General features: G+C 40.2%; 1 protein-coding gene across 1 annotated transcript; it reads left to right on the top strand.

Annotated features, from left to right (window-relative positions):
* The first annotated feature begins 1,990 nt into the window (after positions 1-1,990).
* Positions 1,991-15,974, top strand: nr2f5 (nuclear receptor subfamily 2, group F, member 5). The gene is made up of 4 exons (XM_046833991.1): positions 1,991-3,071; positions 10,616-10,896; positions 11,324-11,570; positions 13,799-15,974. Exons 1-4 carry the CDS (start codon positions 2,705-2,707, stop codon positions 14,113-14,115), a joined length of 1,212 nt encoding a protein of 403 aa, XP_046689947.1. The 5' UTR covers positions 1,991-2,704; the 3' UTR covers positions 14,116-15,974.
* The last annotated feature ends 1,302 nt before the right edge of the window (positions 15,975-17,276 follow it).

Raw genomic sequence — 17,276 nt, 5'->3', positions numbered from 1 at the left:
TCATGGGAAAAATCAATCAGAATTTATTTTTGACTTTCTTAGCAGCTTGCACTGTATAGAATTTCACTTAATCACAGGCCATGGCTAAAATAATGCCTTTAGTCAGTACGAGCACAGCCTGCGGAACGACCTAATAGCAAGTCAAGGGGCTAATTGGACAACAGGTAGGGTTACATGTGACAACAATTAAGCCGAACTAAAGGCCAACAATATGGCCTCTGGCACTAAAAGCTCAGCACTCAACAGGGGTAGTCGTAAAGTGACATTTTTTCCTTCTCCCACTTTTTTTTTTACTAGGCCCTCTATGTTCACATTATCTGGTTATTTATTTTCCATCTAGCTTTTGTTCATTTATTCTATTTGTAAACCGCACTCTTGTTGCAATTGTAAAAACATGCTGAAATTATGGAGAATTTACAATATACAATCACAGAGTATTGACTGGAGAGAAGAAAATGCAGAAACTAAAACAAAGAACATTCTCCTGGTAGTTTTCTCAGTGATTTACATGCTTCAAAACGAATTGCTCTCTATTTATTTAATTACCAACATTTTTTTTTTGTAACATCAAATTTCGACATTTGACTGGGTTGAAATTAGAGGTTTTATGAATCATCTGGTCTTTAATGGCTTTTTCTTGAGAGTTTTGCTGACACAATAATTATATAACAGCTTCAGAGCATTTATATTGAAGTTGAGCAGAATTTTCTTTCTTCATAGGTTGATTTTCTATTATATTTAGTGAACATATCAGTGTATTTATAATATTTATTTTCAATTTCTGCAAAATTAAACTAATGTGCCATGTGGCTAATTTCAAATTAATGTGAAGTATTATAGTTAAAATTATTAAAGGAATAAACAAACTGATCACTATTTTATTCTGCATGTATTCACAGGCCTGTATGGGTCTAAGTGTAATTTCAAGGCTAAATTTTTAGGTAACACATTTACACCATGTTAATCAGTAATTATTTCCTTTACCAAACTGTTCCCAAACTGCTCACAGATTTCTGGAGAACAGGTTATATTATATTTTCGGTTTATTCTTTATTAGTTTGGCTTCATTTCCAGGCGTGTCACTCTTTAACAGCGAGCCTTTTGTTGACTAAAGAAGCGTCAGGTCGTCTCTAAACCTACTGACAAAACCAGCAAGAGGGGTTTTGACTGCTGTCAGGCTCCAGGCTCCCAGGATGAAAGGTTTATTCACCTCCATTTGGTCAAAGCAAAACCTGCGTTGCACAAACATGTGCTTATGGTAGCAAGAGATCAACTTTTTTTTTTTTTACTAAAAATTGAGAAAAAATCTGAGAAGGGAATGATTTTATAAATCACTCCGATGTAACGAGCTCAGGATTTGACTTGTATATATTTTGGGTATAAATAAAAAAAAAGATATTTGTTTTTAACGTTTTTTTTCTATTATGATAATTACTCCAATATTTGCTGTTCATACTGTTATAGCTATAGATCACATTCGCTGATCAAAGCTTTATTAATTATTGATTGTATGCATTTATTTATTTATTTTTATTTGATGCAAAAAGTGCATAAAACTAACAAATTTATACCTGAAATAAATATAAATGCGCTGTGCATTGATAAAATCTTTCTATTTATTAAAAAGAAGAAGCAAACCTGAAAATGAGGAACGCAAGTTTTTATTCTTTGTAGCTCAGTGTTATCATAATTATAACAATAAAATGAATGTTTATGTTAATATATATTGTAGATTAATTAGAATAGGACTAATATCTATGTAAAATACTTGATCATTTTTATCGGCATCAAATCTGTTATTTTTTCAGAAATTTAGAAAGCCGCCGCCGTCCAATTGGACAATTCCACCACCAACCAACCAATGGCGCGCCGGCTTTTCTGTTAGGCCACACCTCCAGACGAAGGCGTCGACCCCTAATATGGTGAACGCATCCTTTTTTGGAGCCTAGTGGGCGGAGCTTGGACAGCCCCTGCTGTTTAGTGTCACTTTCACCAAAGTCGGAACTACGAGAGGTGAACCGAAGTGACAGCTGGCGGATGAGCTGCAGCGCTCCTGAGAACAGCTTCTCATTCTTCACGCTGAATATCACCGGGAACGGATGATTCCATTCCGACATTCACGACTTGTGGACTGAACTTTTTATACTTCCACGCGTCGGAAGAAAAAAACAAACATTCCGCGGAGCGCACATGTGAATTTAATTACCTGTTGGGTTGTTGGGTTTTTTTTTTTGCATGCATGGTGGTGCTGGTGGTTCTTTTTCCTTCCTCGGGCGAAGCTTCTGTTTTCAGTTCAACTCCTTCACCCCGTGCAGTATTTTCGCACCGGGTCTGAACTGGAGAGTCGCTGAAAGTTTTGCGCAAAGTCGAGTCGCGCGTTGCGGTTGTCGGGGCCGCGAGCGAGAGCGCGCGCTTTCCACACGTTTCGGACTGCGTGTTGAACTCCGTGATTCGGCCGCGCGGAGCGCGTGCACATGTCGGTCATGCCACCGTTGCGCGTGCACTACAAACCTCGCGACAAATAATCAGATCAAATTAATAAAAACCCAAATATCTGTGTGTACTTATTATTTTTCTTTTTCGATCTGTTCGGATTTAAATCAAATTCACGAAGGACGGAAATCCTCTTCTCTCCGGGCATAAAGGAGTTTCACAAAGACGCGCATCTGCCCTTCAACCCACCGTTCCTGCTCTACAGGAGAGCATGGCAATGGTAGTAAACCAGTGGCAGGAGAGCATCGCAGCCGACCCCGGCTCTCAGCTGCAGCTGTGCGGCCAGGAGCCCGGTGGCGCCCCGGCCACCCCGTCCGCGTCCACGCCGGGGAACGACGCGCTCGGCGCCGACAAGCTCTCCAGCGTGGACTGCATGGTGTGCGGGGACAAGTCGAGCGGCAAACACTACGGCCAGTTCACATGCGAGGGCTGCAAGAGCTTCTTCAAGCGCTCCGTGCGCCGCAACCTGACCTACAGCTGCCGCGGGAACCGAGACTGCCCCGTGGATCAGCACCACCGCAATCAGTGCCAGTACTGCCGCCTGAAGAAATGCCTCAAGGTCGGCATGAGGAGAGAGGGTGAGTCCGTCCCAGAGCCCGTGCATCACTCAGTATTCCTGGTCCAATATTAAACTCAAATAAATCTCATAAAGTTCTCTTCCAAATCTCTTAGAAAAACTCCACCAAAGAGCTTTCTAACAAATCACACTAGCTTCGTCACTGTTACAAAAATGTTTGTAGACTTTTTAGTTGGAGTTAATGTTTATTACATCATATAAAGCGAGCAAATGATCGTCATTAGCTAATAAACATTGTCTTTTTTCCGCTTTTATGGCATTTATACGATTTAAAATATTGCTTTAAAATAATATGATACACCACGTGACACCAAGCTTTCACCAAAATGTTCTCATAACAAGGCAACTTACTCTCTATATATATATATATATATATATATATATATTCCTAAAAAAAATATTTACACTGTTTTAATATATTGTATACAGTGTTTTATTCTACATGTGCCGCATTTTTATCCTGCAGAAGTGCACCAGAGCTTATCACAGGTTACTATCTGGTGCACTGAAATGCACCTCTGTAGGGTTTAAGTGGACAGAAAAAGCACTTTGCTGATCAAGTGGAGTAAAATGTCACCAAAAGAGTCTGTCGGGTCAAATCTCCGTCTCCAGCAGCCATGCAGACGATGGTGAGGAGCAGTGTTTTATAGACAGAGGTGTTGACTGCGTATAGACAAGACTTTAAAGTTGTTTTCCTCATACATAGATCTATTTTTGTTTTCTCATTAATGATGGTGTTTTGCTCTGCTGAGCGTTCAGCATTTATTGTATTATGTGTAGTGCAGATGATTCAGTTGGAATAACAGCATCAGGTACATTTCAGTTTCTTAATAATTCATACTGATTTTAGAAAAAAAAACATCACTGCTCATGTGTGGTACAAGCTGGCTGACTTTTTGGATTCATAGGAATTTTAGATTGACTTCTCAGCTGATATGATGTGATGTCCATGTTTTTTAAAGACACGATCTGGGAAAATCATCTCATCCTGGTTAAGGAGATTATTCGATATATTTCATTTACTCAGCAAGTGTGGACTTATAAAGACACATGATTTGTTAAACATCACAATTAATTATCAGCAAAAAGAACCAGTGTACTGTATAATTTATCAGTAAAAAGTGCATTATGCAATTAGCTTGGGATCAAAAACATGATTTGGTTTATCATGGCGAAAGCAAAAAAAATAAAAATTGGGGAAAAATAGAGCGTGAAACATGCAGGTTACACGCACAACACATTATACTTATTCTAATCAGTGGAATTCGACATGCAAAAGTGAATTAAATACAAACTCAATTCGTATCTCTTGCTGTAATGTACAGAATATGGAAATATATTCCGTAATTATTCAGCGTAAAAGAATAAACATTTAAAAGAGCTACGGCTTCATCCCCAGTTTGGAGAAAACTCACAGTGCTGCATTCAAACTTTTCATAAATGTTGCCTAAAAATTTTATTTTTAAATGATAAATCCTCCTTCCATGCTCGTGAACGCAGATTTGTGAACGTTGTGCGTTCAGTTCCTGGAAGTGGAATTCACATCATCATCAAAAACCATTTGTTTTGTCCGAGTCAGGCGTATTTCCAGCCATAGGGGGTTAATAACTACAGAAAATCTTAAACTTCTCTTTATTTGTTCATTGACCTTTCACCTTTTTTTTTTTAGTTTATATGCAAGAACAGCTGACCCAGATGTGCTCAAATGTTCAGATCTTTTTTTTTTTTTAATCTTAAATGCTTATCTTGACTTTCCATTAACACGCCTCGCACCTGTAATGTGTCTTGTTGCCTTTATTGTTTTTAAATGGAGTTAAATATTTTGCTAAGCAAGCTGTAGAGGAAATAACGGAGAAATAAATACATTCATAATAAAATATTAAATATATTGCTTCAAATTTAATTAATGCACATACCTATAATCTAAAGTGTAATCTGTATAGCTACTGAACATGAGCGATATGTAGTAAATGATTTACTAAATATCCATTACCGTCATTAATCTAACAATTTCACACCGTGTCTATAGTTTATGATTTGTGAAATATGTGAAGTCTGATAGCAGAAACTTTTCATTGTTTTTTTATGTTCGGCTTCAGGCAACACACACACACACACACACACACACACACACACACACACACACACACACACACAGCATACATGATACACATGATATCAGTTCATTGTGTGTGGTACTGTACCCAAAGGATTCAGACCCAAACCCAAAACATATCTTTCACCCATTCTTACTAAAAACACATTTTTGTGTCGTTTTGCTCAATTTGTTCTCAAAGCCAAAAACCCGACTTTTAGAATGTAATTTTTTTTTTCCATTCTATGAGAAGACACTTGATCTTTACAAATGCCTTAAGAACAAGCCCAGCCACCCACCCACACACACACACCACACACACACACACACACACACAGGGATACACCATATCCTTCTCACTTTATCTTAGAGTTCATACATAAGTGAAGCGCTCTTTTGAATTATGCAACGTTTCCCGATGAGAAACAGATAGAGAAGCTCCTTGTATCCATTCACTACTAAGTGATATGTGCTCTGGGTTACTGCACTATGGTAACTGTGTTGTAGACGCCATTAAACAAACCATTACTGTGACTCGTGAGTCAAATTCAACCATCCTGTAAAGACAAATTTTGATTTTTATCCTGGTGACACTTCATGCACATGCTCACACTATTGTGTCCTCGGGGTGTACGGGGCCGTGTTTTAGTTTCTATAGGTTTCTGATCTTTAATCACATATAAAGAAAATCATTTGTACATGTAGATATGATGCAGGATTGCTTTACTGGATTATACTGATTCATTATGGCTCAATTAGTGTTTTTTAAAGTGATGTTTATTAATAGAATGTAACCCAAAATAGTATAACTATATTTATACCAAGCCAAAACCTTTCCCCCTAGGTGTGTGTGTGTGTGTGTGTGTGTGTGTGTGTGTGAGAGGTTTAACCTCATTTGTAACCTCATTTATAACCTCATTTATCTAATCTAACCTAACATGTGTAAATAATACTGCTTGCCTGAGCCGAAGACGGAGGTGTTGACACCAATAGATATGATTAATGGCGTATGAAAAAGGACGTCTCGTCTGATAAGGAGACGTCCTCGAGAATAAGCAAGTCAGAATGATTGTGTTGTTTATGAATCTTTCCGAAACTGCTAATTTCACTGAGGTCTTTGTGATGTGGAGTGTTCAGAAATCCCACTCACTACTCCTACTGATGCGTCACGTGTCCATCGATGAATGAGGCCGAATAATGACGCAGTCTCCATTGTGCTTTACAAAGACCCTCAGTTCGGGCTCTTTTTTTTTTTTTTCCTGGAACACCATTTTCCGCTAGTATTTTGACATCAGGGGCTTTTGGACAAAGCGATCAAAATCCAAAGTGCATTTGTTTGAACAGTTTTGAATTTTGTGAAAATAGGTCAAAGGGCTGATTTTGCGAAAGCTCAAATTTCCCATCTGGCCCAAGGCCAAGCCGGTCGACTGCTCTACCTGTTTTCGCACCTTAGGCTCCTCTTGACATGATTGGCATTCCAGCCTGACAAAAGAGCTCATGCAATGGAGAAAGAGCAAATGTGGCCGACTGACAGAGGTTGCATGTGCACATTTGTGTGTGTGTGTGTGTGTGTGTGTGTGTGTGTATGTGGGTGTGTGTGTGTGTGTGTGCATTTGCTGGAATGTCCTGCATGCATATGCCATGACCTTTCTTAAGGCACGATATGGATGGATATAGATATGACGAGAACGCCGGCATTCACACACACACACACACACACACACACACACACACACACACACACACACACACCTGATGTTTCACTCATTATCTCTGTCGTATTAAAGCTCATGAGCATAAATGCTGTGAAAGTGTGCAGACCTCAGATCCCAGGAAAATGGACCCAAACACTTAGGATAAGAGCGAAGACGTTGGGCAGCATGCACACACACACACGCCGCATGCTGCTGCCGGAATCTCAGCAGGCGCACGCATACCGGGGCCTTGTCCCGTGACCCGTAACAAAGGGTGAAATATAGGTCACTGGAAGGTAAACATTAATATTAGACAGGTTTAAGACAAAGTCCAAATGTGACGGGTCACAGCAGGGTTTGGGTAAATATCACCTCGCTGCTTGTGCAGTTGGCCAACTCTTATCCTGCGTGTTCTACGTGCACAAACAAAAAGCGAATGTCTTGTTTAATGGGCTTTCGAACACACACGAGGGAGAATGCGTCGAAATGATGTTCTCTCTTTAGGGATACCAGCCATAATCACAAGACCTGCGAGGCTTGAAGAGTGGAGAACTAATTGTATGAAGTTATTATGATAACTGACTCCTCCCAGCTCTACTTTGGCATTGGTGTGGTCTGTTTCTTTAAATGTTCCTCCAGGGCTGAAGTATGCTCGGCAGATAGAACTGCATTGTTTGTTCTGATATGTTTGCCTTTTCACCCTTGTTTTAGACAATAACATTTATATGAACCCTTCGAGCCTTGTTTTGCCTCACTGTATTGGCTTGGAGAACATCGGTACATTCTGTACTATATCAAGTTTTGATGTATAATACATGACTAGAAACACTGTGCGCTGGAACGATGGAGAAATCCAGCTGTTATGATACGTATAGCAAGAGATTTCTTCCCGACTCCACACCATGTGTTTAGCATGTTCCCTTATTAATTCATCTGACCCTTGTGACTGGAGCTATTATGGGATGTGTGAAGGACTTTTCCTGTTGCGCAAAGAGAGGTCATAACAGATTTAACATGTCAAATGGCAGTTTCACCAACTTTTGAAGTTCCGACAGGGTTCTTCTCGGGCTTCTTCATAGGCGACTGAACTTTTTTGCGTATTTTTGTTTTCAAACACACTTTTAAGTACACAGATAATGTTGCACCCAGAGGTAAAAGTAGGTGATTTTTTTTCAGCATGGCCAGGTCATCCTTTTCCCTACTTTTTTTTAACTGTCCACGTGGATGTCGAATGAAGCGTTAGGTCAGGGATCGGGTGATAGTGAACTGTCAACACTGCTGGTGTTCAGGGTCAGTACTATTATGACTCAGTAGTCTTTGTTCAGTGGCTGGCAAAGGAGAATTTGTAGCAGGAATGACATCATGTTTACAGGAATTTTGAAAGGTTCAGGTCACCTGATAGAGGTTTTGTAAAATAATCTGTTCAGAGTATTATCTGCTATAGTGTTAAGCCCCAGAGTAACAGGGTCAAGACAAGCCTCATGGTGTGACCAGCTCTAGAACAGTGTGCTACCATGCCATTTTTGGATTTCCCCTCAATCGGTTGGAAGGAACATACAGGGATCAAGTCAGTTCAGTGCCGTCACTTCCTCTCAAGTTCCTTGTGAGAGCTGTCTTTCTCTGCTCAAAAGCCTTGTTCCACTGGCCACCCACAGCTGATCCTGGATCACGTCCAGCTACTTTTACATTCTCTCTCTCTCTCTCAGTCAGGCTCTTTTTCTTACACTCTTTTCTTCCTCCACATACCCTTTGACCTATTCCCCACTTTCTTTCTGAGCCAAGGTCCACATTCTAGAGCCCTGCTGTAAACACAGTGCAAGGTTGTTGCCCTCTAAAAAGGCACACTGATATATTGTAGACTTACTAGTTTCATTTCATGTTGATATGCTGATGTTTACCAAACCGTTATTTGTATTACTCAAAATATATAGTTGACCTTTATTTTCAAATAAGCTGTAGTAATAAACCAAAGTCATGTTTTTCATTTCTAATCTGTTTCACTTCTCATATATATTACACACCTTTTTTTTTATTATTTTTTTTTAGATTTATATATTTAATTGTCCCTTTTCATGTCATTATTTCTCTGTGCTTGTTTATAGTTTGTTGTCAGCAAATCTTAGTCCTGCACCAAAATATCCAAACATGAGAAGTTCTGGTTCTGTTTTTGCCCCAACACCAGATCCTTCTATGATGCTATGCTCAGTTCTTAAGATTTCCCCATCCACTGGGAGGTGGCCATGGTGCCATGCTGATTCCTTGAACCCTCTCCAGAGTTTTCTAGCTCCTCGGTTTTATCCCAGGTTGCTTATCCCTGGTTCTTGCCCTATCACAATACCCCATCCCATTCACCTCACTCTGCTTAGATCATAGAGAAGGAACTCTACAGGCCATGGTTTAGGGATGTCTAGTTGGTGTTGTTTCACTGCAGATACCAACCAGAACTCATTGCTTGTGTGTCAGTTGGGATCATTGTCATTTCTATTAGTTCTTTTGCTTCCTAGACTATGCTGAGTACTTTAAAACCTGTAGACAAGAGTTTCTAATGGCAGTATGAAGGTTTTCCTTAGTTTTTAGCATTAGGGTTAAAAATAGGGTTATGGTTAGAATTAGGGTTAGAGTTAGGGGCTAGTGGTCTACAGTTTCAAGCTACTATATATTTTTTATTTATATATACATATTATATATGTTATATAATGATAACATCCTGACCATGTCTTTATTACAACAGACACAACACAACCTTGTGAAAAAACATTTTTCTAGTTGGTAGATTCTGAATATAGACTATAAGTGTACACGACTACAATATATAGTATAGACTGCAAGAGGATTTGGTGAGCCAAGTTGGGTTTTTTGTTTTGATACAGCATGGTCTCAATTGCAGTTCATGATATCTGAGAGTAAAACGTGATTAAGGATAATATCCATGTTGATTAAGGAGAAGGTCATGACCCTTGTCATACTTTACAGTCCTCGAGTAACACAGCTGTTCTATTCTAAGCGCAGGAGACCCTGGCTTTTCTTTCCATCCCTAACACACCTCTCTCTGTCTGTTCTGCCGTGCACATGGTCGTCGTATGTAACAGTAGATGGAGTTATTAGTCAGACAGCAGCATGGCTGAACAGGTGTTTTCCAAATGGACTTTGAGGGGCATGGTGGCAAAAATGGCCTCTGTTTGGCCCTTGGCCTCTGCTGAGCCATTTGTCAAGGGGAGGTGTGAAAAACCATTCCGCTTCAACTGTATCTATTCGCGCATTGCTCACTGATGGAGAGCAAAGGATTCTTCTCTCTACTGGACTCCACGGATATGCGACAAACACTAAACCACCATTTTATTAAGGCCTCACAAACTAGTAATGTTGCCAAAACACTGGCATTTTGGCAAACAGTTCCATGTTTCTGATATTTATCAAGCAGTGCGATTTGAGTAGGTCACCGGTTCAAAAATATAAATGAGCTTATTGACTTTCAGAAGATAGAAGATATATATAGATGAAGTCAAACCTCCAGCACAGTTTTAGTAAACACATCACTTATTTATTACAGCAGTGAGAATAAAGCGTAAAACCATGCTTTCTGATTTGCTCGGATTGCATTTGACCTCAGAGGTTCAGTTACAGTATTGAACCTAATTTATGTTATTGAAGAAATTTTACACAAATGCATTTGAGAATGCTTTGGGATCATTTTTTTCTTTTTTCAGCATCGTTCAAATTTTTTAAATTGCTTACGTGTTCTCGTTTTGTCCACAGCCGTCCAGCGAGGACGCATGTCCAGCTCTCAGACCAGTCCAGGCCAATACCTGCCTAATGGAAACGACCCATACAATGGACAACCATATCTATCTGGCTTCATCTCTCTGCTTCTGCGGGCAGAACCATATCCCACGTCCCGCTACGGCGCCCAGTGCATGCAGTCAAACAACCTGATGGGTATCGAGAACATTTGCGAGCTGGCAGCACGTCTACTTTTCAGCGCTGTAGAGTGGGCCAAGAACATCCCATTCTTTCCAGACCTACAGCTCATGGATCAGGTAAAGCCCCTGGAGACCAGTGAGCCCTTGTTATCATGCTAAAATAAATGACTAGCTGATTCAATTAATGCAGAACGCATTTAGCTGCAATGTTCTTCCAAGGATAAGGCTGATTTAATAGTGCTCCTTTCAGGCATTGGTTTGGGAGGAAATGTACCAGTCATGTACAGGGAACTGGAAATCAAGGCAAATATGATAAAAGCATTATGGGTGCACTTTCTGGGCTGATCAAATATAGATAACAATTGCATGAGCAACATTTTTTGTAATTCCTCCAGTAAAACCATCCGCCTGAAATCGAAGGCAGTGTGCGAAAAGCAAATTCCGAGATGTGAATGTTCGTGATTCGTTTATATCAGTAGCATTAATGAGCTCTTACGCTCTGATCCTCATTACTGATCTTCATTACGACACTGTTGGATCCTAGGTGGCGTTATTGCGCATGTCGTGGAGCGAGCTGTTCGTGCTGAATGCAGCACAGTGTTCCATGCCCCTGCACGTGGCACCACTGCTGGCTGCCGCCGGGCTGCACGCCTCCCCGATGTCAGCTGAGCGCGTGGTGGCCTTCATGGACCATATCCGTGTATTCCAGGAGCAGGTTGAGAAACTCAAGGCCCTGCAGGTGGACACAGCAGAGTATTCCTGTCTCAAGTCCATTGTGCTCTTTACTTCAGGTAGGAAGCAGCTCCAGGATAAACTGATTGATTTTACTTCTGTGCACTGCATAATGCATTGTTACACGAATCGCTCGAGTAGAACTTCGGTGGAGAGACGTTATTGAGCATGTGGAAATATATGTTAAAAATATGAAAAAGTGTTCCATCAAATCTTTCTCATTGTTCACTCGTAAAAATGTACGCTTTAATAAAAGAGAATGCACTCGCTTGGTGAAACAGATGGTCAACGTCACTGTAAGCTGAGATTTGTCTTGATATTAGACTTTTGTATTAAAATCAACTCTAACTACTTGAAATAACTGTAGATATTGTTTCACTGAGTAGAGATGTGTGGGTGGGATTGTTTTTTCAATCCCACTCCCACCCAAGGAATCTTAAAGGAATTCTCTCTCACACTCTGACACTTATTACTCCTTCTTCCCACCTGTAATCTGAGCCTGGTGATGAGTCGATTTCACCAGTATATAAACAAACCTTATAAAGTAATTTGAATGATAATTACACACACCAGTACACAGTGTCCAATAAAACTTCCATGTTATTCTTGCAAACTCGCAAGAATATTTTTGATTTTGGGTGTTGTGGGAAAACCAATCCCAATCTGCACCTCTAGTACAGAGCTGAGGCGTTTTATCATCTGCTGCCAATTAGTAACACGATCCAACCCTTAAGAGGTAATGCTACATCCATGATCTTTTTGTAAATAAGCTTGCATTCCAAACCTTTTTGTCACATTTGAAGAAATAGGGGAAAAAAAATCCCAGTGGTTTCCAAGTTTTTATCTGTTGTTTTTTAGGTTGATGTGTTTTTATTTTTATGCGTGGGATTTAATACTCATTTAACAAGAAACAGCAATAAAAAACCAAAAAAAACAGTTTCACTTCTCAGTAATTTGTGTGATGCTAACGTTCACTTGCTAGAATGTAAGGAATCTGGAGGGGATAATAGATGAAGACAACATCCCAAACATACCTAATACAACACTGGACTGGGTTTCTAATTAGATGATGATTGAAACGTCAAGTCTTACAGTTAGATAACAAGCCCTGCTCCTGCAAACACAGTATTGAAGCACGCTTGAATTTTACAACCCTGCCGTAAAAACACACACTGGCTCTGAAATAAATTGCAGTTTATTTTTCAGCGGTTGGAAAAACATATGGAGTTGCTTGGAACACTATCCAAGAGTCGTGGCCCACAAACCCAGCTCATGTGGCCTGTGGGTACCGTGTGATAGGTCACAAGTGATGCTTTACAACCGCCAAAGTTTGGTGCACACCTTATTTTACTCATTTTACAGCTATTTTGAACTCTAGAAACAGTCCTAAAATATGACCCACACTCTCCCGAATGCTTCCCCTGTTTCTTCAAGCTTCCATCTATTATTGAAACCAGCCGGGCAATCTCTTGCCCCACCCCCTTTCTCCCACCAGCGAGCCTGAATTATGTATGCTGAGTTACAGTGAGAGGGTTCGACGCAGTCTGACCTACATAACTGCCTCCTTTTCCGGAGGGCTTTCCAAACCGTCCATATTGCCCCCAATCTCCCAACTGGAGGCGAATGCCGTTGGTGCTTCATCGTTTTTTGCTTGGATTCGCAGCAGTAGGGGGCTTCCCCATGCGTCCTCTCACTGTGAAGCACAAAGGGAATGAGAGAGTACCTACTTCCATATAGGCAGCCTCATGGGAAACTGCACACACACACACACGAGTCATGTCAGTGCTGACATTATTCCCTGATGCATCATCCTGTCCCCTCAAAACCCTGGGTACAGTGACTGATTATGTCTTCATATGCCCTAACGTGACAAGGTCAGACATGACAGTTGTGTCCCTTCATGTAGCATGTAAGAGGCAGGGGGATTTTTTTGAACCCCCACAGAAATATAAAGCAGTTAATGTTTTGTTCCTCAGAAGCATGATAACGTATTAGTAATGTCTATGCTTTCTGAGAGAATGAAGATCAGGGGCATGGGTTGAGATCATTTTTTAAACAAAAAAAAAAGCGAAGAAAATACAAACCTTTTAGCCGAATCTTAAAAATTTTAGATTCGTCCTTGCCTTTATGAAAGCCATCCATGTCCTCATGGTCGTAAATGACTAATTTTTCTTCTTTAAAGAATAAATTCTGGTTTGTTTCCTGCTAATAGTAGTAGTATTTCCTTCAATTGTTCAATCCCATGGTGTTGAATATATATCTAACCACAATCTCTCCCTTCTTCCAGATGCCATGGGTTTGTCAGACGTGGCTCATGTGGAAAGCATCCAGGAAAAATCGCAATGTGCCCTGGAGGAGTATGTAAGGAATCAGTACCCCAATCAGCCGAACCGTTTTGGGCGGCTCTTGCTTCGCCTGCCTTCGCTGCGCATCGTCTCATCACCCGTGATCGAGCAGCTCTTCTTTGTGCGCCTGGTGGGCAAGACACCCATCGAGACGCTGCTCAGGGACATGCTGCTGTCTGGCTCCAGTTACAACTGGCCTTACATGCCTGTCCAGAGAGACCGACCCCTCTCGCTTCACTACAACGAAAACGGGCCTTGACCCCATCCACATCCCCTGAAGCCACATCATGTAGAACCCATCAGCACCTAATTCGCCATTCTGTGGTCGGGAACGGAACTCTTGAGACGCTCCTGTGCCAAGATCTCTCCTGCAGTTGCTCGACAGTGTTTACGGACATCATGACTGAGTACATGACTGCATCACCTTGACTGAGAAGGGCAAAGTCCATTTCAGTCCACTGATTTTCAAACAAGCCAGAAGCCATTAAAGCTGATACCAAAGTGGGGGTGTTTTTTTTGTTTTGTTTTTTTTTTCAGGACATTTTGAGGAAAATGAGCCTTTAACAGGGCTTTTGGAAAAACGGTCTGTATGTTTAAGTGGAGAAACCGCGCTAACACTACAGTCTGAAAGACAAGAGGCCAGTAAGACTCTGAATATGCTAAAGCCACTGCCAAAATATAAACGGCGATAAAAAAAACTCTATTGTGGTTTGTCTCAATGTCATTTTGAGTCTCTGAAGGAGTTTGAAGATGTGAAAGAGGCACTTCGTATTTGAAACCAGCCAGGCACCCTCCCTTTTTTCTCTAAGCTCTTTTCAGCTATCACCAAAAATCCAGCACAGCTAGATAGACTTTCTGTAGTTGCCATGTAAAGTCAGTCTATAGTGCTTAATTTTTTCATCAAGGAAAACACTGAATAGTATATCAGAGGGAAAAAAAAACAGGACCTTGGCATATGATATGCTCTGTGGGACCGGGCACCATGCTGTATGTAGCATCAAGTATTTCATTATTCTTCTAGCAGTATGTTTCTGTATGTCACTGTTTTAACATGGCACTACAGCTTTCAAAGGCAACCTTTTGGATTTAGAAGCCACGGGGTCTAAGAAAGCATGACCTGTTATATTAGTTCACAGATTATTTCTATAAGAGTTTTTTTTTTTTCTCCTGTATTTTAGGTTTGACAAAAAAATAAATCCTTGAAACAAAATTCCTCGTTCACCTTCTGAAATGATTTGTTCAAATATTTTATAACTTTGTCATTGCATATTACAGGAACATAGCAATCAAATGCTGCTTAGCATCTAGCAGAAGCGCAAATAGCGGTCGTACAGCAATGCTACCAATATAATAGACAGATGGCCTACAGTTATATAAGATAATCTAGGATGTGTTGTGAATTTACAGTTATATACAGATGCAATTATACAGAGATAATACAGAATGTCCAGCATGTAACAGAACTACATGATGATTACTGGCAGTAAAAATCAGCAAAGCATTAATGAGACACCAGTGTACTTGCGGTGTAGTGTAGAGTTCAGAAAAGTGATGGATAGTTTTAATGGTTGGAAAAAAGGTGGCTTTGAAGCTATAGAGTTAATGCTGTGTTGCATATTTATTTTAGGAGCATATCCTGCGTTTGTGTCTGAGTTTAATGTTCATTTGTGTATAATGAGACTCAGTAATGTATACTTAGACTTACTGGGACATTATAGACAGACTAAGCTGTCAGGTAACCAATTTATGTCAATTACATTTTCATTCACATTTTTTAAAATTGGTTCAATAAAAAATTTGTAATAAGTAAAAACAATTGCGCCCTCTAAAGGGAGATAGAGGTAATGTGTGTCTGCTGTAGCTACTACAATGGCTAAGCTGCATTAGTGGAAGATTTATCATATAGACGCTTTGGTAACAGTCAATATTTAGTTATCATTTTGATGTTTTTAACTTCTTTTCAATTTTATTTCAATTAGTTTTGTGGATTATGCTAATAGAAAAATCTGTATAAACATGATTGGTAAATTACTGATTGTTGGCTTTAATCAACATACACAATTAAGAAAGTCAGAGAAACTTTTGTAAATCTTCCAGAAATATATATTTATATGCTTATTTATAATGTAGGGTACATTCTTTATCCTCACTTATTCTCCTCTAATTAAAGATCCCCCAAAAATAAGTGTTTGTATGTAAAATCCCCAAGTTTTGTATTATTCTTCTGATAGAAGAAAAGAGAAAGATGTCCAATTTCTGTCCTTCCCCCACTATTCATCATGCTGCTCGGCTTCTTGGGCAGCTTCTATAAAAATGACTTATGTCTTCATTTCAGAGCTGTCAGTCCCAACCGGACACGGTGACCTCTCCACTCCATCCCGTGCCACGATATGTTAGCTCCCCATGAATATAAACCACATGTGGTGCGTTCCGTATGTGAACGAGTCTGTGTGTGTGGGTTTGAAATGTCACCTGATAGCCAAGCGCATATCTTCTTTTCACCTCGTGTGCCATCAACATTTATGGGAATCTGAATCTATAACTTGACATACAGGTTATTCACCGAGGTGCATTCGGATTGTTTAAAGGAGACCCGAGCAGGTGCCAGGCCATGGCTGAAATGACAAATCCACTATCTCTGCCTATAAATCATTCATACTTGGCATTAATAGTCCCAGACTCCACTATCACAGACAAACAGATTGCTGCATTTGCTCCCTGACTAAACAGTCACTCCTGTTTAACCCCGACACCTCAATCTGTTATGACACGGTTTCAATTTGCCAAGAGATGCGGATGGAGCAACGTGATTCGGAGGGTGGAGGACATTCTGTATACTAAGTGGATGAATAAAAAAGATGCCTCTCGGCGGTTGCGTTTTAGACGTGAATGCTAGACACAAGGGCAAGGCACCTTGACTGAACTCCCCATGCTGCGGCATTCAGATCAATAAACAAATTGAATTGAGGTCACAATTTGTCCATAAAGGGTCCCACTTTTCTGGCCGACTGTCAAAAAGCCAGCTGGGATGGGACGGGGGAATTTCTTTCTGCTGAGTGCTCTCTTGTTTAGTCCACAGACAGACAGACAGACAGACAGACAGACAGACAGATAGATCAAACACATTTTAAACCTTATTTAATGCTATGAAACTGTCAAAAAACAAGTAAGTTCCTGTAGTCACTTACACTATAGCAGCTATATTCAGTTGTTCCCCCATCAGCATCTATAAACAGATTCTACAAAGTGTAAACACATTTTTTCCAGATGAAGACACTTATATCCAGATATCTTTGACACTAGAGATTTCTTCAGCATGTCTCCTCAAAGAAATATTCACCATATCACAGATTCACACGTTTTTAATTGGCTTAAGTGGTGTGTCTGCTGTGAATACGCTGTTACCATTCAAAAACACAT

The sequence above is a fragment of the Silurus meridionalis genome, chromosome 21 (genome assembly GCF_014805685.1).
Source record: "Silurus meridionalis isolate SWU-2019-XX chromosome 21, ASM1480568v1, whole genome shotgun sequence".
NCBI lineage: Eukaryota > Metazoa > Chordata > Actinopteri > Siluriformes > Siluridae > Silurus > Silurus meridionalis.
Note: the sequence above shows the minus strand (reverse complement) of the source record. Positions and strands in the feature narration are given on the sequence as shown.

What these genes read in the sequence shown, in the direction of transcription:
- nr2f5 (XM_046833991.1), top strand. Translation starts at nt 2,705, where the DNA reads ATGGCAATGGTAGTAAACCAGTGGCAGGAGAGCATCGCAGCCGACCCC. An exon ending in ACCTACAGCTCATGGATCAG is followed by an intron (nt 10,897 to 11,323) that starts GTAAAGCCCCTG and finishes GTTGGATCCTAG; the next exon opens with GTGGCGTTATTGCGCATGTC. An exon ending in CATTGTGCTCTTTACTTCAG is followed by an intron (nt 11,571 to 13,798) that starts GTAGGAAGCAGC and finishes CCCTTCTTCCAG; the next exon opens with ATGCCATGGGTTTGTCAGAC.